This window comes from Carassius auratus, unplaced genomic scaffold (genome assembly GCF_003368295.1).
Source record: "Carassius auratus strain Wakin unplaced genomic scaffold, ASM336829v1 scaf_tig00022937, whole genome shotgun sequence".
Lineage (NCBI taxonomy): Eukaryota > Metazoa > Chordata > Actinopteri > Cypriniformes > Cyprinidae > Carassius > Carassius auratus.
Window position 1 is genome coordinate 185,937 of NW_020525229.1, and position 24,319 is coordinate 210,255.

Below are 24,319 nucleotides of genomic sequence, written 5' to 3' on the forward strand. Positions count from 1 at the left end.
GGAGTTGTGATGGATCATCAATTAAGCTTCACTGACCACATTGCTACAACGACCCGGTCCTGCAGGTTTGCCTTATACAACATTAGGAAGATTAGACCCTTCCTGTCAGAGCAAGCAACCCAACTTCTTGTCCAAGCTCTTGTTCTCTCTAGACTGGACTATTGTAATGCTCTCTTGGCGGGCCTTCCTGCATGTACTGTCAAGCCCCTGCAAATGATCCAGAATGCAGCAGCGAGGGTTGTCTTCAATGAGCCAAAAAAAGCTCATGTTACTCCTCTCCTCATCAGGTTACACTGGCTACCAGTAGCTGCTCGCATCAAATTCAAGGTACTGATGCTTGCCTACAAGACGACCACTGGCACGGCACCAACTTACCTAAACTCACTGGTTAAATCCTATGTGCCCTCAAGAAGTTTGCGTTCTGCAAGTGAACAACGCCTTGTGGTGCCATCCCAAAGAAATTCAAAATCACTCTCACGGACCTTTTCCTGGACTGTGCCCAGCTGGTGGAATGACCTCCCAATCTCAATTCGTACAGCTGAGTCTTTACTCATTTTCAAGAAACATCTAAAAACTCATCTTTTTCGCCTGCACTTAACCTACTAACACCAGTACTTTTCCTTTTCTTGTCTCTTTTTTTCCATTTAATAAAAAAAAAAAAAAAAAAAAAAAAAAAAAAAAAAAAATTATATATACCTGGCTATGTGTTCTATACTAGACTAACTGAGACTTGTCATGGCACTTGTATTCTGTTGTTGTTCTTTTGTTGACCTGACTGCTTCTATTGTTCTCATTTGTAAGTCGCTTTGGATAAAAGCGTCTGCTAAATGATTAAATGTAAATGTAAATGTAAATGTTATGGAACTGTTGCTACAACTTTTTTGTGCACAGCATTTGTTAATAACTAAAATAAATAAATAGTTAGCCTACTTATGATTTGTTTGTGCAGCGTAAAAAGATGATCTTATCCGAAAGCATTTGAAGGGTGTAGGCTAATGTAGCTACTGTGGTACCTTCCCATTGAATGCAATTTAGCAAGTGTAGGCTGTGATCCTGGACCAATTTAAATATAATCTGAAAGCTGACTGAATATCCATTGATGCATGGTTTGTTAGGGATTATTTGTCTGAGATAACTACAGTTAAAAAAAATGCAAAAAAAATGCAATGAGGGTGCAAAAAAATTCTAAATATTGAGAAAATCGCCTTTAAATTTGTCCAAATTAAGTTTATAGCAATGCATAGGCCTTTTAATTATCAAAATATAGTTTTTGATATATTTACGGTAGGAAATTTTGAAAATATCTTAATGGAACACTTATTGTAGGCTAATCATGATCCTAATGATTTTTTGGCATAAAAGAAAAATCGATGAATCGACCCTCAGTGTATTTTGAGCTATTGCTAATATACATGTGCTACTTATGACTGGTTTTGTGCTCCAGAATCACATATTTACTGCACTATGACTAACGTTAAGTCACAAAAGGCTACTTATAGGATTTAAATTGTGTAACGTTAGCGAAAAACAACAACATAGTGATTCTAACCGATTCCAACGACGTAGGCTACTGTTACTAGGCTACAGGTGGCCTATCTCATAGTTTCTTTTTTTTTATTATTATTGATATCAATTTACGGTTAACATTTCTATTCATATTTTTTAAGTAACTTTTGATGCTTTTGACGAGTTCAAGATAAACAAATGTAAGAGTGGAAAAAAAAGATTACAGCTATGAGCAGTTGTGATTATGTAAAGTTTAGCCTATTAATTTGAATTTTGCGTAGTCAGTTCAAGAGGGGGTTCCACCCCACCACTGGATTGGGCAGAGGTGCACCATCTCTCTTGTTTGTCTGAAGGAGTATTTCTGCAGTAGGTGCTGGTGTTCAATTCACTCCGCTTTCAGCAGATGCTGAGCTCATTTTCCAGGGTAAATATGGAGCTGGATAAAATCACCGGAGAGACAGGAAAGGCGCACATTGAGCTTCACGCGCTGAGGAAACACATCATCTGAGCAAATACAGTCAGTTTTCATGTATAAGTAATTTCAATGCTATTAAACCGTCCGAAATGTGGATAATACTACTGTGGATATTTGTCCAAGTTTTGCTTGGCACTTCAGTCGAAGCACAGGTAAGATGTATAAACAATTTATTGCATTTTTTTCGTCCTCGTTTCACCTCGACTTAGAGTTTTTATTTAAATTGGAAGCCCAACGCATTTATTAATTATTTTATCTTAACAACTCTGACATATCTAAATGTTTAGCTTCCTATCAGGGTCCTTGTGAAAACTGCAAAATAGGAAATGTTTCTATCGTATTTAACTTTTAAAATCCGTGACAACGACGCAACCTATCGTAGTTAATTCAGTCATTTTGAAATCATAATTTTGACTTACATAAACCAGTTAATTTAGATTTTACCCCAGAAAACATTTGAAGCTTAACCGATTAACATTGTAAGGTCATGTATGTAAAGTCAGATGTTACAAATGTGACATAAATATACAAATAAGACATAATTGTGTGAAATATTGCAGAAATATTCGAATCTGATGGCTTAATTGTTGGATTTAATGTTTCATGATGAAGCTTTGAAGGTCCAGCCTGGTGGATTTGAAACTCCAAGACACCTCCAGATTATCTGATTGGGTGGTTTCTAATCAAATCTTAAAATACTTCAGTCCAACTGTCAGACAATAAATATCTCTGTGTTTGTCTCCGGGCAGCATGTGGACCCTGAAGTGGGCTTAACAGCTCAGGAACAAGTTCTCCTGCTGTACGACATCAAACTGCAGTGCCTTCAGAACATCTCCGAACACAATCCTGCTGGTAAGACCTCACCCCTGGAGTCTGTTTGGTCATCTGGACCTTTTTCTCTCTAATGAGATGTTCACTGGGAGCCCAGAGGATAGATAATTTGCATAACTGATAGAAATATGAGGGATCAAGATGAAAGTCACTCGCACTAAAACACATTTATCTCATTAGTGAATTAGTTCATTCGTTTAAAAGCATGTGAATTCACATCTGACGCGTAATCCACGGAACAGGATGTGACATTAGAATCTGCTTAGAGGACTTCTGTCGATATCTGCCTCCAGAGAGATCCAAGATCCGTTTCAACTGATGAATCTCAGATCTCAGATCATTGGTTCGAGTGGTTTCTGTGCTTGAATCTGTCTTGGTCCTCCAGTCCAAGTGTCTTTGCTCTCTCTGCTTTGAAGCTTTATTTAGATACTGAAACATCTTACTGTCATATAACGTCTGTATCTGCCCACTCATATAAGCGCCTGAGCATATGCAGTGGAGTCCAATGGCACTAGTGGAAATGTGTCTGCTTTGCATTTGATTTGATGGAGATTCAAGGATATCGATCTCAGCTGTGATGGATTTGTTGCTTTTCAAGTTTGAATTTAATTTTTTTATTTTTTACAGTAAATTACATGAAGGGGACAGTTTCCCAGCTTAAATGCAAGTTGTTAAAAAGCTGGATTTGTAACCAGTAGGTTGTGGGTTTGAATCCCAACAGGATTGTTCATGCATCATCACCGCTGAGCAAATAATACACTGGTGTAGGATTTACTTTGAAATATTTTACACTCAGAATTTGCTAATAAATTTCATAAATCATTACAAAGAATTGACACATTGAATGAAATGTCAATTTCAAATGTCACAAAAAAAAGACTGAAATAAGATTTTCTTCTAAAACCTACTCCAAATAAAGGCTGCAAATGTACTGAAACTCTTAAGGGGTGCAATTACTTTCGGATGCGCCGCAGCAAAAATACTCCACTTATGTACATCCAATCTAGTCCTTTTTAAATCTGAAGGGAGTTTGTGATGTCACAGATTAATTGTGTAGTGCGACTTGTGAGTCACCCTGCTGTTTACAGAAGCTGACGCACATTTATTGTTTTTCTTCCAATGTTCCAGTTTTTTGTTGTTTTTTCTCCCCTTGTTCTTCATTTATACATGTTGGTTCTAGCATTAACCACGTGTTAGATGATTTTGTGACTGGGCATACCAAGTTAAGATTGCGAAAGGTTCCTGGTTACCTTCGTAATTCTGAATTAGGATGCTGAGGAAGGTATGATTTATGAACTTGATGAATTAAGTAGATGATTCAAGCATATGTGAATCATCCCAGAGACAAGAAACTCAGTGGTGGCCCCTCACACCTATTAAAAAATAATCACTGAACTCTAAACGCTCTTGTGAATTGATCTAACACATGCCGGTGGCATAGCCAATAAAGTTGAATATTTTCAAATCCAACAATCACAAATGGCATGTTAACAGATTTTGCTAATATGAAAATACATTATTGTCAATGGGTTTGAAAAGGTAATTAAATAATTACAGCAAGGATTTTCTGAAGAAAATTTGAAAGGTGTTTGCTTCTCCAAAACACCACCAAAATGCTGGCACGCAAAAATGGTGTAGGATTTACTTTGAAGCAGTTTTCTTTTAGAAATTGCCAGGAGTTTCACAGATAGTTACAAAGAAACATCACGTAACACATTGAATTAAATGTCAAAGTAGAAAGACGTACTCCAATAATCTTTGTTTTACTTAAAAACTGGGCTCCAAAAGATAAGCCGCATTTATTCAACAGTTCAACAAACAAGACTTAAGTGTTGTTTAAATTATGCTTTAGGCACAGCATTGTAAGCTACTTTTCCTTTCTAAAGTGTGTGTGTATATATATATATATATATATATATATATATATATATATATATTTAAGAAAAGTAAGAATTTGAACCTTAACCATTGTTTAAAATAATAAAGACCAGAATTAATTGTGTTTATGAACAAATCATTTGTTTGAATGATTCACTGACTCAACCACACGACCCATGTTCATTTCTGGGCAACGCTATCTCGTGACCAATTCGTAGTATGTTATGAGGTGGCTAGTTTGTACAAATTCGTATGACATCACTCATTTGATTTTGTATGATTTGTAACGTGTAGATTTAGGGGCGGGGTTAGCGTGGTCCTTCGCATGAATTCCTACAAATTAGCCACCTGATAAAATAAAATACGTGTTAGGTCATTCGCATTCATAGGAATTAGCCATCTAGTAAAATATGCACAAATTGATCATAGGATAGCATCCTAGGAATGGACATTGGTATTGTGGTTGAGTCAATGAATCATTCATACAAATGATTCATTCAGAACCAACATGTATTAATATCTGGTTTAAATGTTTGAAACTGATTAACAGTAGAAATGTAGAAAAGTAAACAAATGTAATCAATTACATGAATTAAGTAATTGAAATAGTTACACTACTGATTACATTTTAACTTGTAATCTGTAACCTATTACATTTTTCAGATTATGAAACTGGATTGAAATAATGTAATAACAAATACCAACAATATCAAGCAGGATAGTGTATTGTTTTTGTACAGGCAAAATAACCGGAAGTGAACGACACTGGAAGTGTCGCACATTCACTCTTACATAAAAAAAATACCTGGATAAGCGCTCTTGAAACGCCCCTCAGCTAATCATATTCAACGACCAGAATGAACTGTTGCATAAACAGCATAAACCTATATCTTTCATACAGACACACCAATTGTAGGGTACTTCATTTCCTAACCCAATTATAAAGCACCCACCCCATATTACATTTTAAAATCTCTAACCCGCTGTAAAAAGGGCTTTTATCAAAGGTTTTCCTTTGCAATCATTTTCTTTTCATTTGTATATTTGTGCTGCTGTTCAAAGGCACGGTAAACATGAAGGCTTTACAAAAGTCTCCTTTGTTTGAAAACATTTGCTAATATCGGTTATTAGAGTTAATTATAGTGTAGCCGTCGTCATTTGCATTTTGTCGAACGCTCTCGCTGAACCTTCATTTGCCATGGCAACTCTCGGAACGTTCTCAGAATGTTCAAGTTAATATCATTTATTATGTGTGGGCTCTGATATTACTGTTCTGTTTAAAGTTTATCCAGTCAGCTCAATGCCAAAAAGTAACCCAATTTACCTGAACTTACCCCATATGTGACCCTGCCTGGACCATGAAACCTGTTCTAAGTAGCACCGGTATATTTGTAGCAATAGCCAACAATAAATTTAATGGGTCAAAATTATTAATTTTTCTTTTACGCCAAAAATCATTAGTATATTAAGTAAAGAACATGTTCCATTAATATATTTTGTATGTTTCTTACCATAAATACATCAAAACTTAAAGAATATGCGTAGCTAAGGACTTCATCTGGTCAACTTTAAAGGCAGTTTTCTCAATATTAGTATTATTTTTCACCCTCAGACTTCAGGGCCCGTATTCATAAAGAATCTTAATGCAAAAAGTAGCAGCTCCTAGTGACAATATTCTAAGAAAATTCTTAGAAATGTGGGCGTTTACTCTTAAATTTAAACAAAAAATCCTAGTAAAGAAAAAAGTAATTCAGAAAGCATCTTAACCCTTAAAAGAGGTCTTGAGGTCAAACTTGTTAGGAGCACAGACGAGGACTTTTAAGAGGCTTAAGAGTTTCTTTAGCAGAGGAGAAAATGGCAGAGAGACGAAGAGTCAGAAGAAATGTGTTGCAGACAATGGATGACAGTGAGTTAATAAGTCGGTATAAATTATATAATCATTTATAATTTAATATATAAATTAAAGTAATCACTACATTACGATATTTGGCAACTGGGAAAATGCAACAATGCAATAGTGATGATTTGTGTCTGTCACAACCTTCTAGTGATCACACAAACAATTACAGCATTTTCAGAACATCTTATTGTGTCGCAGTTCATTTCGTTTCCACTGGAGTTTCTCACCTTGCAGGCTCAAAAAACTGCATTTATGAATATAGCAGGCTTATAGGTGCGCATAAGCAGAGGGAATGAACCGTTAATAGTTTGTGCTATACGCTCCCATATCTGCTTCTTGTCCCTTGCTGTGACACCTGGCCTGAATTTTCCTTTAAGAATGGTCTTGTGTTCATCCACTAACTGGGCTAACAGCAAACACTGTTCCTCTGTCCAGTTTGGCTTTCTCGCCCTTCTTGGTTTTGATTCCATGTTTGATACATTATTAAAACTAACATTCAAACCGCCACTTAAATAGGACAGCAATCACTGTAATTGGAAAGAGTGGAACAATTTTTTATCATTCCAAGCCAATCAAATACCTTATAGGAAATTACAAGCATGGTAAATAAAAAAAGGATTTATATACACACATATAATGTGTGTGTGTGTGTGTGAGAGAACAGTCAAATAGGATAAATTACGCATGAAAATTCAAAGTGAGAATTAGAATAGAGCCTATACTTAAAATCACTCTTTTTTTCCTTCTTGGACAACCAACCAATTACAGTCTTCAAAAGATTGTGTCATACATAGCAACGGGGTCAACCCCGCCTCCTCACTAAGATGAAAGTTTTGTCTTTTCCTTACTCAGAGTTGCTCTCAGATCGGTCCCGAATCGCTTTAAGCTAAGACTCCTACATAAAAGTTTTTAAGCTAAATTAAGAGTTTTCTGAGAGGATTCTTAGAATCTTTATGAATACGGCCCAGATATTCAAATAGTTGTATCTCAGCGAAACATTGTCCTATCCTAACAAACCATATATCAACTGAAAGCTCATTTAATTATTTTTCATATAATATATACATTTTCATTTCGAAAAATTGACCCTTATGACTGGTTTTGTGGTCCAAGGTCGCTGTACATATGAAGTCAGGACCTAAAAAAAACAGTAAATATGAAAGTGTGAAAGACGACATCTCACCCCAGTGACCATAGGAATCTACAAATAAATATACTGCACAGTTTGTTGTTCTTTCTTTCGACCGTCTTCAGCAAACCACCATGCTGAATCATTCACTCTGAATAAAGTTTCCAAATAGCATCATGCTCTTGTAGCACTGCAAACCCTCTCTTTTCTTTTCAAGAAATTGACCGGTTGGTGCTTCCAAACAGAGACTCTGCCCTTTTCCCACACTGATCTGCGGGGGTTTGGATCAATGTGTGACTGAATACTTGCACTTAGAACGAAGACATACAACAGTTTCAAATCAATGAGCCGGAAGGCAAGATAAACCGTATATGGTTTCGAGGATATTCCTTTCATAATACATCATGTTCACTTTGCAAGATTATAATGAATGTTCTTCTTCATTTTCTTGAAAGCGTTCTGTTTTCAAACGCAGAGTAGCACGACGTATTTGATTAATAATGCATCCTTTGTTGTGGAGCTTAGTTAGTTGCCATGAAAATGTGTGAAAATTGCTGAGGCAAATAGAGCTTTTATGCTTCGATGAAGAAATTGTTGTCGCAGTTTGAAAGTCTGAGAACGTGAGGTGTCAAATCTCACTTAAGATGACCCTGTTATCTTCCGTTACTAAAGAAACTATAATTACATTAGACATTCCCAGAGAGACTCTTAACAGTTTTAATTAGGTTTTGCTTTGAGCGAGCAAGCAGACCAGCGATGAAACACATGCAGAATTAATTTCGAGAAACTATCAACGATTTCAGCTAGAATAGGGCTGGGCATACAGTTTACAGACTCGATTCATATTCATATGTTACTGTAAGGGCCGTGTTTCAGACAGATTTATTTCAGATCAGTAATCAGTTAGAATTGGCGCTAAAAACAGCCGGTCAATTTGTTACAAAACCACTGTACAGTACACAAGTCCCACTGTGTATTTCTGATTAACTAAAAAGAACTAAAAGTTGATTGCTTTGGAATCTTCGTACGTACATTGGTCCCCCTGTATATTTTTGATTCACTTAAAAGAACCGACACATAAGAGTCAGTTGCTTTGGATTCACCGTACCATATGCTTTTGATTCACTAAACAGAACTGGCTCCTAAGAGTCGACTTTTTCATGTTGTATGTTTCTGATTTACTAAAAAGAATGTAGTGGTGCTTTGTGATTTTGTGTCACTAAAAAAAGGTTGGTCATAAGAATCATTTGTTTGTGAATCAGACCTCAATTGTGGTGTTTGTTTTTGCATGCAGCTTGTGAGGACAGTTCAGTTCAACACCATTTCTTGCCATTCTTTTTCATTATGTGCCACTACTTAGATGTCTTAGATGTTTCTCCCTGAATGTTTTTCCATTCCTAGGAAGGAAACATACAGTATTAGAGTATTGTTGAGACTGTATTGTATATAAGTGTTGTGTGACAATATTTTCTCTTGACTGCTGACAAATCTGAGCTGATATTGTTGAGATATTTTCTGAGAACCATTACTCGAGAAGGTTAAAAAGGTATACATATTTATTATCTCTCTGTACATTTTGACTCTATTTCTTTTCTGCATTTCTCACCTTCTGTAGCTTGCTTGCTAATTTAGTTACCTTGGCATTGTGTATTATGAATATATTTGGCTCTTATAACAATAAAGGCATCTGCTATGCATACATTTAAATGTTTTTATTACAATAATTTAATTATTTGGCAGTGGAATTGGATTTCTGTTTGTTTTTGGATTTCCTTCTCAGCAATACTAAAAGAATCGTTAATGGAACCATTAATGAAATGGAATCGTTTAGGGGAATTGGAACCAGAACCAAAGTACAGAAACAGAAAATGTTTGCCAAACAAAATCCATCCACTCTCTTTTTAGTTTCACTGCTAGGAGAAACAGTTGAGATGTTAAAGCCGTTTCATTTGTGATTTGCATTTCCACCCTACGAAGTGTGATTGTGGGTTACACATTTTGTGCACAGATGAGGTCTGTTCTCCTGGATGGGACGGGTTGGTTTGCTGGCCTCAAGGTTCTCCAGGAACCGTCAGCAAAGTGGCGTGTCCCAGCTACGTGTACGACTTCAACCACAACGGTACTTGCGAAACTTCTTCAAACAGATTTCCCTGTTTCTTCACAACAATGTCTAGTCAAATTGTTCTGTTTCTTGGCTTTCGCAGGATTTGCATACCGTCATTGCAACTTGAATGGATCGTGGGTATCGGTGGAGAACAGAACTTGGGTCAATTATTCAGACTGTCTGCGGTTCTTGGCTCCAGGCATTGAAAAGGGCAAAGTAAGTACAATTAAACAGGCTGGAAGAGTTTGAGGAGTCTTATTGACAAGTTTCGAAATCATTCAAGAGTGACTTTTTGATAACAATGCTCCAATGAGATGTAGTTGGCTTGGTTTCTTCAAACGCAAAGCTGTAAAGCTGCATATATAGTTTCATATGCCACTGGTCTATCAAGTGAAACGTTTTTGGATATGTTTAGGATGTCTAGTTGCATTCGTCGAGATGACTCAAGTGTTGTTGTGTTTCCAGAGGGACTTTTTCGAGCGGCTGCACATCATGTACACAGTCGGCTATGCAGTGTCCTTCAGCTCGCTGCTGGTGGCCATTTTCATCATTGGATACTTTCGGTAATTGAACATTGGTCCCAGAAGACTTTTGTCCCACACAGCAAGTTAAAGAAACACTAATAACTCCATGTGTTCATTGGGAAGTTGCACAGGAAGCAAAAGTATTATACTTGTTCCAAACAAGTGGCTGCTGTTGAGGGACTCATGCACGACAGTTCGCATCAGGTTTTCATCTTTAAAGACCCTCAGACATTAAATTAGCTTGAGAGTTCCCCATTGAGTTTGTGCTATGACTGAACAACTTGTACTGAACAACTTGTACTTTACTTTTTCTAATTAAAAGCCTTCACTGAAGGATGTTATTGGGTCCACATTTATGCATAATTATTAGATTTGTTTTATTTTATTTTTTAAATAAACCTAGCAAAATTAAAACCACAGAAAACATTTTAATTAATTAAAATAATATAAATATTAACTGAAATAATTCATACAAATATTTTTTTTTTCAGCCAAGGTTCATTTTGCCATTTTCGTTAAATTTTTTCGTAATAATTCAAAGTAAATAAACTAAAAATAAACATTTTTGTTACTTTTCAAATGTCATTTTTTGCATTATTTTATTGCTATTGACCTCTTTCAGCCCCATACTCTCAATCTTAAAATATGAAAATCAATCATAAAAGTATTAATTATTAAATTGCTAAAATAAACAGAGTGAAATAAACATAACATATTTTAATATTTATATTTATATTTTTATTTATATTTTTATTTATATAATAAAAAAAAAAAAAAAAGAAATCCATCACAACACATCACAAATTAACGTTTGTTTGTTAATTCATGCAGATATGACATTTATTCATGCTGGTTTGAAGGGGAAAAAATGACAAAAAGTGTCCCCTGCGATTAGCTGAAATGTTCTGTTATTTTCTTTTTTTTTGTCTTCCAGGCGTCTCCACTGCACCAGAAACTACATCCACATGCACCTCTTTGTGTCTTTCATGCTGCGCGCAGTCAGCATCTTCGTGAAAGACAGAGTGGTGTACGCTAATGGTGTGCTACAGGAGTACGACACCATGCTAATGGACAACATCAGCACCGTCTCCATTTCCCCGCTTGACAAGACTCAGTATGTGAGTGCAGGAAATGAGCTACATTAATGAATCTGACCAGGTTAAATTAATTTTTATTTACAGTTGAACTAGTTTTGGCTAAAATTACTTTAACTTTAGTTAAGTTACGTTAAGTTAACTCTTCTCTTCTCTGGATGGGATCTCATAAATGCAGCTAAATGAGCCCTTCCGATGAACTTCCAATGAACTTTGTTATTTTTTTTTCATCAATAGTACACAAAATGCTAATTGAAAGTAAAAAAAAAAAAATGTTTTTCTAAAATATTGTTAATGTTTCATTGTGTCATTTTTCGTTATGTTTTCACCAACAGCAAGTTTAAATAAAAGTTTTACTAATCTACACAATGCGTCTTTTTGGCGGACTTGTTTATGTTGATGAAATTGAAAAATGTTTTGTTTTTGTTAACGAGGTTAACATTTAAAGTGTGGCTATATTTACTGCTTTTCTGCTAATTTTCATTGACGAAATCCAGTTCTTTCAACAGGAATCCACAAGTTCTGGAATTTTGCGTTAGGGCGAAAGATTTACTAGCATGAATTTTACAACGAGTTTAAGTTGTTCAAGTGAATTCAGCATTTTTAATAACAGAATTTGATTTGTATATTGCTGAATTATTAATTACATAATCACTAAATGTTTTTTGCAAAAATCTAAAAATAGCGGTCACAACTCAGAATACAGTGGTGTGAAAAAGGTTTTGACCCATCCTGTTTTTTTATTTGATTTTAAATATTTGTAGCACTTGAATGATTCAGATAATCAAACCAATTGTATTATTACTCAGAGATAAATACAAAATGTAGCTTTGAAATACAGATTTTTAATTTATTAAAGGAAAAAAGCTGTCCAAACCTGCCTGGCACAATGTGAAAGTACTTTTCCGCTATATCTAATAACTGGTAGTGCCATCCTTAGAAGCAAAACTGTAGTCAAGTGTTTGCAATAACTGCCAATGAGTCGTTCACATACTGTGGAGGAATTTTGGCCCACTCCTCTTTGCAGAATTGTTTTAATTCAGCCACGTTGGAGGGTTTCGATTGTTTGCATGATGTATTGCTCTTAAAGCATGCTTCACTTTGTCAGGCAGGATCTATTAGTGATTTCTTGATTCAACAGGTCTGTCAGTAATCAGGCCAGCGTTTTGCTTGTGAAATTAAACTCAGCTTTCTAAAATAGTGTGGTTAATCACAGTTCTTTCATGATTTAACAAGAGGGGGCAATTAATTTTTAAACAGGGCCAAGTAGGTTTATGAATTCACAGTTTAAAAACTGCATTATGTGTTTACTTGTATTACCTTTGTGTAATATTCAGATTTATTTGATGATCTGAATCTTTTAAGTGTGACAAATATGCAAAAAAAAAAAAAAAAAAACAAGAAGGGGGCAAAAACCTTTTCACGGCACTGTACTATGAAAGCCCATATATTTTTTTCCCGAATCGCACTTTATAGCTCTTGTGGTGGCATTCATGCACATTCATCTTATAAATGCATTCATTCCAACTAAAAGGTTGCATTATAATGAACAGTTGTGCTGTGACTGGCTGAATGCTCATGGTTTGAAGCCAGCATTGTTTGTACTTTCAGGTTGGCTGCAAGATCACAGTCCTGTTCTTCATTTATTTCCTGGCAACCAATTACTACTGGATCCTAGTGGAGGGCCTGTACCTTCACAGTCTCATTTTCATGGCGTTCTTCTCAGACTCCAAATATCTTTGGGGTTTCACTCTCATAGGATGGGGTAAGTGCACAATGCTGCACATGTTAAGATCAATCATTGCTTGATTTTGTTTTTAAACATCGTTTATTCTGCCCTGCCCAGATGTAACCTAGCCAATTTTCCAGTTTATGATAATTCTCATCTGAGGCTTGTGTTACGTCTGCTTTCAAGAATCTTAGTCGAATCGTTTTGGTCTCCTTTGAGTCGGCAGCACTTACTTAAAACCTTATTTATTTATACTTTATGTTGGACGCATAATATTAACCAGTAAATCCAAACAGACACCTTTGATGTGCAAATCCTTTTGGGAAGGTTCCCCGCATTCTTAGATACTTTGTTGAAAGCTGAATGACAGAGAAGCCCAAACATGTTTGTCCTACTTTAAACAGACCAACAATGACACAGAGCCAAGATTAAACAGCTTTGAAGTCACTGATAATGTGTGCTACTTAAGCAGCATATTGATCTTCCGAACATATTAATCAATAATGCATAATTAATGTTCCTGGCATCGATGTGTTTGTGGGTGAGTAACCACCTAATGAGGGTTAAATTTTCCCATTCAAGCACTTTAAAACATCAGATCAAAAACAGATTGCTGGAACTTGTTTGCTGAGGCCTGCTTTTGGCTTTTTAATAATTAATAAGCTCAGTATTTAGGGAGACACATCATTATAAATCAGTGCCTGCTTGGTCTTGTTCTCAGTGTGGTTTCTATAGCCAGATTATTAACATCTGGAAGTCGAAGTGTAACTTTCTCAATATTAAAATAATATGGCCATATAATGCGCAGTGGCAGCTATAAATAAACCATCAGTATTTGAATCTTGTGAAATTCTTATTATTTTTTAAGGGAATTATTTATTTATATATATATATATATATATATATATATATATGTGTGTGTGTGTGTGTGTGTGTGTGTGTGTGTGTGTGTGTGTGTGTGTGTGTGTGTGTGTGTGTGTGTGCGTGTGTGTGTGTGTGTGTGTGTAATGATATTTATTTTTGTCAGAATATGACTGAACAAATATTTAATAATTTTGTTTGAAATATTACATATATATGAAACTACGGATACACTTTATTTTAAGGTGTCCTTATTACAGTGTAATTATACATTAATGTACTGAGTAATATTAATTAACTAAATATACTTATTATATGCGTTATGGTTAGGTAATGATGATGCACACGGCGAAGGGGTATTTCAGAATAGAATCTTTAATTATAAATCTAAGACCAAAACACTGGAGAATGTAGGAGACAACTACTACAATACAACTTCAACGCAACACGAGTGAGCGGAGGAAAACCCAGGGCTTATAAACACAGGGAATGTAATCAGGAAGAACTGAAACAGGTGTGGAACAATTAATAAAAACAATGGAAACAAACAAAGCAGGAGAACAGAAACATAGAAAACTAAACCAAACCAGAACATAACCATGACAATATGGTTTAGGTAAGGATTAGATTTTGGTTTATGGTTACTTGCATGATATTACGCATAATTAAGTCTTATTATAATAGTAAGTACATGTGACGTGTAACAAAGACACCTTACAATAAAGTGTACCAAAACTATACATATACATACATTACATATTTATACATATATGTAAAACTTTATATAGACTCTATATAAATATATAATGTATAACTCTATATATTATGTACTATATATTATGAATATTTTTTCTAAATTATAAAAAAAATACATTTTATATGAAAACAATTATCATATGTGATGTGTGTGTAATCATATAAACTTAAAATGTAATAATTATACAAAAATCATGAAATTTTACTACATAAAATGTATAATACTAATAAATATTTTTCATTTTATGTCATTTTTCATTTGACATTTCTATATTTAAAAATTTTAATATGGTCATAATATGTTATTTTTTATTTTTTGGCCAACATCAGGTGAGGGGATTGTTCGGAAAACTTCATTTTTTTTTGTGTGTCCACACAGAAACTATAGACTTTACTTTTCATTCATGGTCTGGAGGGTCAAGGAGACTTTCAGGAGGCTTTTGACTTGTTGGATCTCATCAGTTCAAAATAAAACAAACAGAAAATACTGTTGTTCCGGTGAATTTGTGGCAATTGTTGGACATGCTTCTGTGCTTGTATGCTGCGTTACAGTTGATATATCTTGTCATTTTTATAATTTGTGCGACCACAGGTGTTCCTGCTCTCTTCGTATCAACCTGGGCTGTCGTCAGGGCAACGCTGGCGGATGTAAGGTGGGTTTCCCAAACATGATCCAGGTTCTCTGTAAGATAAAAAGAAAAAAGTCACACAGTTATACACACAGAGAGATGCACAAGCTGTGCTATATATAAAATGTAATAGAATATTTCTGTCTTTTTCCCTAAGGTGCTGGGAGTTGAGCGCTGGCAATATTAGATGGATTTACCAAGTTCCTATACTGACAGCAATTGGGGTGAGTAAATTAGCACTTTACCAACAAACTGAAATTATTTGTTAGGCACATTGAGTGTTATTGTATACCAATTTCGAGAATTTATATTTGTATGTTTTCAATTATAATTTTAGTTTAAGTTTGACTAATTTTGTTGTCTATTTCGATTCAGCATTAATTTATTTTTGGTTTTGGTAATTTTTGTTTTTCAACTAATATTTAAATGTAATTTTTTATTAGTTTAGTTAAAGGAGCGGTTGATTGTGATTTTCAGTTTTTAACTTTAGTTAGTGTATAATGTTGCTGCTTGAGAATAAACAATATCTGCAAAGTATTGACACTGAAACTTCAATACAAACATAGATATTGTCTTTTAAGATGATGCCATTATGGCGGTTTAATGCCTACAAAAATGGTTCATAGGGACTACAACGAGCGTCTTCCCAGGTTAGTGACATCATAAACCCTGAAATTTACATAAGCCCCGCCCCTGGGAACATGCAACAAATGGGAACGGGGAGGGTTGTTGCCACGCGTTCAAAACTAGAGGTACACAAAAAAAAAATTCATACAAAAATTGCAATTCTGTCTCTACATCTCTCTCTCACATGATTCAAAACATTAGCTCATCAACTCCATCAATGAAATGTGTTCCAATTATACACTTTATGTTTAGAGATATTTTTCGTAAAGCTACAAGAAGTGTTAAACATGGTGTTTGCCACTGTAGCAAGCAGTATTTTCAGGCAAACACTTCTTACTGTTATAAAATAAAAAAAATACTTTACAAAAATCTACAATGCAATCATGTATTCTGCTGTATTACAGCTGTATTACAGCTTTAATCGGGATAAAATCATATATTAAAAGTTAACATAAGCAGTAGCATTTACAAATAACCGCAAATCTAAAAGTATGAGACTTCTGCACGATCCTCTTCACTAATATCATCTGGGTCTCAATCGGGCTCAAATTGATAAATTATATTGACAACGCCATTGTTTACAATACAACCGGATAAAACCCTTTAACAATAACACTGAACATATTTTATAAATGTGTATAAAACTCTTTAAAAAATTAAAACACAATATATACACAATTTTGTTGTTTTCAAATGACATAAAAAAAAACATTATAGTTGATGATAAAAATTGTAAGTATTAAATTCAATGGAATAAACAAATAATAAATGCATATATTAATAAACATATTTGTAAGCAACATGGTTTTGAATTTAACGAAAGTAAGTAGTTTCTTGCTATTTTGGGACCAAATGTTGATTGAGTTATTGATAAACAATTGAGTTTAATTGTTTTATTGAGTTTAACAAATTTGCATTCATTTTCCCAAAATCTGACCATTGTTTAAGGCCCGCTTTGTTTTGTTGACATATTAGAGACAAAGGGTTTTACATATACATATGTAAATTATTATTTTATGTATTTTTTATACATATTTTTATCACTATAAAATCAGACATATTATATATATATAAACAAACCCCTCTATAAAACCTTCAGAATAGAGATGGGAATAAAACTGCTAAGTTTGGTGTATGTAAGTGCTACTGATGTGGAGAAAAAGCACATTTTGTGAAATCAGCCTTTATAAATACCTACAGATGCAAATAGAAAGAAAGTGCAATAAAACAAAGTTTTTTTTAAGCTCAATCATTTAACCCTGTTACCAAAGTTACTGTAAGATAAAAAAATACTTTTTATTTAATTTATGTGAAATATGTTTATCAATAATCAGTTATTTTCCTGTTTCGTACTGTGAAGCTGGTTTGAAGCAAACTACTGTATTAAGCACCATAGAAATAAAGTTGACTTGACTTGACTAGTCTGACAGGACCTTAAAAGTTATTTTACTGTCATAAAATGAGCAGATTTAAACTATTTAAAAAGATTTAATTGATGGATACAGTCAAGAAGGTCAAGACTGCTGCAATGGGACAGGCCAAAACAACCGTTTTCGAGTTAGTGGGTCACAAACATTTGAGAAGTTTAATACAAACTACTAATTGTAAGTTGGTTAATAGTCTATTTAAAGTGTCTATCAATTCTTATTGCAAAACATGGGATTAGTGCCTCATGGGCCGCCAAATTGCATCATATTGGTGAAAAGTGCCAACTAAGCAGTTGTTAAGAGACGCAGCTGTCTTTCCATTAACCCCGAATTCAACCCCCCGCTCCGAATGCGATCAGCACTGAAAGAGCTTGTCAACGTCCTGTTATCGGGCGTGTCAAAAGGTTGATTTGGATAGCGGTGTGCTGTCGTTTGTTGACATGCCGTGACTGAATGTGATTGACCAGTTAGTGGTTGCATGCATATATTTATCTGATGGATGGGCAGACGGAGACATTATGCTGTTAATTATTGGCTTTGCCGAGCATAAGCGCTTTCCACAGTAATGGAGCTCCCATTTCAAGAACCTCTGGACAGTTGCGCACCAGGAGAGCTGTAATTATGTGACAGAATGCAAATGTATTTTTGTCCTTGCTGCCTGTCAGCAAAACATATAAATTAGGACTTAACACACATGGATGAATTCACACACAAGCGCTCATGAATAACAATTTCTTTGGTGAATTGATTACGATGTCTAAGTAGAGTAAAGCGCAATATAAAAAACTGTCTAAACCTGTTGAAACTTTCACAGATCGGATGCGACAGAAGCTCATCATGCATTGATGGAATAATTCCCAAGCGTAACAATATACGCAGAATGAAATTAGCATTTTTAAAATGAGTTAAACTAAGGAACCTTTTTCACTTTTTTTCACTCGCACTAGTTCATTAGAATCATCCAAAACAAGAATCTTGTCATTTCTTTTGTCTCAGTTAATGTCTAGAGTGGAAAATACATTTTAAACATTTTGGAATAAGATTGCTTAATTGTCCTGGAAATGTTAATTTCATAGCTGTCCCTAAACACACACAATTAAATATTTTCACACTTTTTGGCCAATTTGACAAAATAATAGCTTTTCTGGCAAATGACAAAACCGTAAAGATTTTCTTTTTATAAGTAATATTTACCTATTTGTTTTCTTCGTCTACTTTTATCTCAATAATAATTGTCATAATTATTCATTGATGATTATTTTATTATTTTCAGGCTGTCGTAGTTTTTAAAATGTAATATGCAAAGATATTTTTATAAAGTGTCTTTATTGTTTTATTATGGATATTAAAAAAAATATTTGTCAAAAAAGATAGATATAGAAAGTTTTTGATATGTATATATATATATATATATATATATATATATATATACAGTTATATATATAATTTTTTTATTTCATATCTTTATTGAATATGTTATACACTTTAGTCAAATTACTAATGTAGCAACATAATTTTAAATGAATCCTTTGTTTCCTTCTTCTTTCTTGCAGCTGAATTTTATTCTGTTCGTAAATATCGTACGAGTTCTGGCCACAAAGATCCGAGAAACTAATGCGGGGCGATACGACACACGTAAACAGTACAGGTGAGTGCATGAAATGATTGTTACGCTGGTACATGACCTCATACGAGAATCTATACTGTACGATATTCTCCAGAGACAAATTATACGCAAATTCAACCACATCCCCGATTCCCCCGAACCCAAAAGTACAGGTGTTACTTCATAATATATGAAATAGCAACTGGATTCTGTTTGCCTGTTTTCTTGTGGTTGCTTTCGGCAAGGTGGAGTGTTTGGACATCATTGGTGAGATATCCAGGAGAGGACTGTAATTTTCCAGATGGTGTTTGAAAGGCTTTCTCACAGCGAGAGAAATAGAGAGAGTCACAGAGAGAGAGTGTGCTTTCATTAACAGCATGTCTGCCTTTAGGTAAAAGTCACAGGCTCTATCTGACTAATAGTCTGCGAGTGGAAGCAACTGTAAGGTCAGTCTGTATAGTCTCTTATCAAAGCTGCCCGTTGATCAAATCAAGCAAATCCCTCTTGTCTTTGTTAATCATGTTCTGGCTTTCCTCTGAAGTACAGTTTTACTGTCTGTGGCTCCTAATGATTCTCAAACTATTTTGTATTTTCTTAAGTGGTGCATATGCATAAAGACTCACTGACACTGAGCTAGGGTGTTCTGGGTCATTGCCAGCCAGACACTCGGATGTTCTGGGTGGTTTCTATGGTATCTGTTTGTTTGCCAGGATGTTCTGGGTGGGTGGGTGGGTGGCTTGATTCTTAACAAGCCTTATAAATAGGAATGCACCGATATATCGGCCAATAATTGGTGTCATCTGTTAATTTTAACTTCTAATATGAATGCACCAAACAAAGTATTAGTTGGAAGAGATTTTTTTCCTTAAGGAAACCAAATTATCAGTATCGGCATTGACATCTGCAGATGCCATTCTAAATTATCGGCCAAATTTAGTATCAATGGATCCCGATTTAGAAATAGGCTATAATTTGAGGGTACCATGTTTATAAGAGGCACAAGTTACTTATTTATTTATACAGATGTGGATTTAATAAACTATAACTAATGGTGACAATTTCCTACACTTGAAAATCCTGAAAATTCAGGATAAAGACTAGAATGATAAAAAAATTTGACAGTGTAACATTTTAGTTTCCAGTTAATTTTGTTAATAAACATTCTTAAAAGAAGTTAATGGAATGCAAATGGTATATACTGATCTGCGGTTTAGTTTTTTTATAAAGGGAAATATAGATTAGTAGATATGTATTATATCTTAATAACATGTGAAAGTATTAGAGTCGCTGCTGCGAGTGTTTTAAACCTACAGGGGTTTGATAACCTCCAGTGAAATTAAATCCAGGCAATGAACGCCATTAAAGACGTTATGGATGAATGGACACAGTCACATTTTACTTTTAATGAGAGTCAGACTTGTGCTCTGAACTTGAAGTAATTAAGCAATTTCCATGTGATGTGAGCTTAGCGCAAGGTTCCTCTGCTTCTGTGATGCTTTATCGGAGTATGTGAAAACAGCAGAAAGGCTCAGCTCATCTTTTCTCATTTTCTGGCCTGCAATGTAAGAAGCAGTCTTTAGAGAGACGTTGACTCTTACTCTTAGTGTCTCGCTCTCATTTCAATTTCAGTCTCTTAGAGCCGAAACGAAACAAGTCCAAAACCACAGTAATATTGTGATTATTTTTGGAACTAACTTGATGTACCATGTATTTCAAAGTTCCATAGTAATACCATCAATTTACCATCCTACTATTTTTTTAAGGTTGAAAATAATGATGGGAAAATGTTTTTTGATTTTGGAGCCCACTGCATTGTGCATTGTCAGCATAGTTGCTGATATGATGTTTTGGTGATTTTAATGTGTTGCAGCACTGTGGGAATTGGTGATCCTCTGCCCATCTTGACTTCTGAGAAACACTGACACTCTGAGAGACTCTGTTTATACCCAGTCATGTTGCCAGTTGACCTAATAAGTTGCAAATTGCTCTTCCAGCTGTTCCTTATATGTACATTTAACCTTTCCGGCCTCTTATTGCGACCTATCCCAACTTTTTTGGAATGTGTAGCTCTCATGAAATCCAAAATGAGCCAATATTTGGCATGACATTTCAAAATTTCTCACTTTCAACATTTGATATGTTATCTAAATTCTATTGTGAATAAAATATAAGTTTATGAGATTTGTCAATTATTCTATTCATTTTTTTACTCACAATTAGTAGTACAGTGTCCCAACTTTTTTGGAATCGGGTTTGTAGTTGATATAGTGATCTGATGTTTCTTAGGGTATTCTGGTGTTTTTGGTTATTTTTATGGAGTTCTATGTAGTTTATATGGTTTCTAGTGGTTTTAGGGTGTTCAGAGTGGTTGATATGGTTTTTTAGGATGTTCTGTGTGGTTGACATGGTGTTCTGAGTGGTAACTGGGTGGTTCAGGTTGAAAAATCGCTTGTGATTTTTTGATTCTCAATAAACCTTACAATTTGAGGTGTCATGTTTATTATTTCTTTATATTAATGTGAATTTAATCACTGTGAATTTAATCAAGTGTGATTATAGTATTCAAATATTCTAACCAGAAAATGTGTCTGTGTGTACAGGAAGCTGGCTAAGTCCACTTTGGTTCTGGTTCTGGTTTTCGGCGTGCATTACATCATGTTTGTGGGAATGCCGCACACGTTCACAGGTCTGGCCTGGGAGCTGCGCATGTACTGTGAACTGTTCTTCAACTCATTCCAGGTGACTTCCTGACTAATCAGCTATAGTTTCACCTCTCAGTACTCACTAATGTAATGTGATAACACTGAGTATAATGATCTGTCCCTTTGCATTCCGGTAATTTGCTCTGCTGGCATGATAAATAACTGCACTTTCATATTTCGGAAGCATTTTGCAGCTTGTCTGTAGACAGTGGGAAACAAATAGCAGCATGCAGGGAATGAATTAAGGGAGATAACAAAAAACTATTCACAAAATAATTGAATAGATAAACTAAACTAAAATTAAAAGTTAGTGCTGAGGTCCGTAAGAAGCATTTTCTTTGTTTTTGTTTCCTGTGATAAGTTAGAATACATTTAAAATCGGCTTTTCTTCTCTGATTTTTGTCTTTACTGTGAAATAAAAGTTAAAATAAAAAATAAAAGTTAGTGTTGAGGTTCATCAGAAGTTTTCCCTTTTGTTGCTTTTCAGTCTTCCCTGAAATAAAAGGTCAATTAAATTAAATTAAAATACATTTAAATTAAAATGGTGCTGACGTGTATCTATCTATCTTTCCTGTAAATTTAAATGACAAAAAAAATAAAAAATTGAACGCATCTCAGACGCAAATCAGCTTTTTTCTTTGCTACTCTGTCTTTCCTGTAAAATGAAAGTAATATAAATACATTTAAATTAGTTAAATAGTTGGTGGTGAGGTACAGCAAAAAAAATGAATTTATAATGAGAAACCAAAAGGTTTTTTTTTAAGTATAAGAAAGTGCAAAATTAATAATAAACAGTTAATAAAGTTTGGCAAGGAACTTTTTCTTACTCATGATATTATATTATGTGTGTTGTTGAGGCTTTCTGTTAATTTGTCTTTCTCACCGTTATTTATTGCTCTCTTTCAGGGATTTTTTGTGTCCATTATTTACTGCTTCTGCAATGGAGAGGTAAGTTTGGGTGGAACAACATTAATATTTCAAATACTGTCACTTCAGCAAAGTTTGTATTCAAAGTGATTATTCATTTTCTCTCAACCTTTCAAAGGTTTTGTAGCTAGTCAGCCCACAACATTCATTTTGCTCCTTATTGTTCTCTCCCAGGTCCAGACAGAAATCCGGAAGACCTGGCTCCGCTGGACGCTTGCATTAGACTGGAAAGGTCCCTTCGTTTTGGCTAACTACCGCTATGGGACGGTCCTGAACAGCAGCGGTGCCAGCGTCCAATCCCAGATGACCTCAGTGACCCGCAGTTCTGCTCTCCTCACCAGCAGGGTGTACCGCTGTGCCGCTCGGCCCAGTGTCGGCTCGCTTGTGCATGGCTCGCAAATACACACCACCTTGCCTGGATACGTCTTCACCAACTCAGACATCGAAAGCCTCCCACCTTCCATTCCAGAAGAAATCGAAGAGGAGCCCAAACACATCGACGACATCACGCTCAAAGGGGTCAACCACGTCGCCGTACGACAGGAAGCCCTCAGCATCTGTTTCGAAGAAAGCGGACAGAGCTCATCCCACACAGATTCTGATGATGTCAGATGTCGTCATGATGACATCATCACTACGGAAATCTCCAAATGCACTGATAAAATGTCACCGAAGGATTCTTTATCGGTGAAGGACAACAGTTTGGATCAAGAGGACGAGGAAGTACTTTAAAACGCAGACTTAATTTAACGCGAATTGCCTTTTGCAACCAATTTTACTTAAAACAAGAGTTTAATAGAAAAAAAAAACTATTTTATTATTCGGGAATTGATTTGATTGTAGAAATTGGGTGTTATATATCGGAATGGTAGTTAATTTGCTTAGAAATAAAGGTGTTTCACAATACCATAGAAGAACCTTTTTGTTTAAATGGTTCCATAAAGAACCTTTGACATCTGAAGAACCTTTCAAAAGGTTCTTTGTGGAGAAAGAAGGTTCTTCAGATTATAAAAAGAACCTTTGACTGAATGGTTCTATGGCGTCGCTGTGTAAAACCTTTTGAAGCACCTTTATTTTTAAGAGTGTAAATAGCTTTTTGGCTATTTGTTAGCATTATCAAATAACAAAATAAAGGTGAAAACGCTAACTTTTTTTTTTGTTTTCGCAAATTGCCTTTTGCAAACAATTTTACTTCTGTAAAGGATTTTAATAGAAAAACAAAAAAAGAATTTATTGTTTGAGAACTGATTTGATTGTGTAAATTGGGCGTTATATATTATAATGGAATGTAATTTGCTAAAATAGTGCCTAAATAGCTATTTGCTTATTTGTGAGCGTTGTCCAAAAACAAAATAAAGGTGAAAACGTCTTTAAAGTCGCCTCAGAAGTAGCATAATTTTTAATTAAAAAGTAATAAGGCAAAAATTTTTTGATTGATTCACAAGAAGACCTAAAACATGTCTTAAAGGGATTGTTCACCCAAAAATGAAAATTCTGTCATTAATTACTCACCCTCATGTTCCAAACCCGTTAGACCGTCACTCATCTTCAGAACACAAATTAAGATATTTTTGATGAAATCCGCGAGCTGTCTGACCCTCCCTTAGACTACCA

The 24,319-nt window shown here is 34.9% G+C and overlaps 1 protein-coding gene across 1 annotated transcript; it reads left to right on the plus strand.

Moving 5' to 3' along the window:
- The first annotated feature begins 2,070 nt into the window (after positions 1 to 2,070).
- Positions 2,071 to 23,649, plus strand: LOC113077637 (parathyroid hormone 2 receptor). The gene is made up of 13 exons (XM_026249951.1): positions 2,071 to 2,133; positions 2,731 to 2,833; positions 9,728 to 9,838; positions 9,924 to 10,039; positions 10,289 to 10,386; positions 11,282 to 11,465; positions 13,053 to 13,206; positions 15,380 to 15,440; positions 15,574 to 15,640; positions 19,024 to 19,118; positions 21,677 to 21,815; positions 22,685 to 22,726; positions 22,880 to 23,649. Exons 1-13 carry the CDS (start codon positions 2,071 to 2,073, stop codon positions 23,435 to 23,437), a joined length of 1,791 nt encoding a protein of 596 aa, XP_026105736.1. The 3' UTR covers positions 23,438 to 23,649.
- The last annotated feature ends 670 nt before the right edge of the window (positions 23,650 to 24,319 follow it).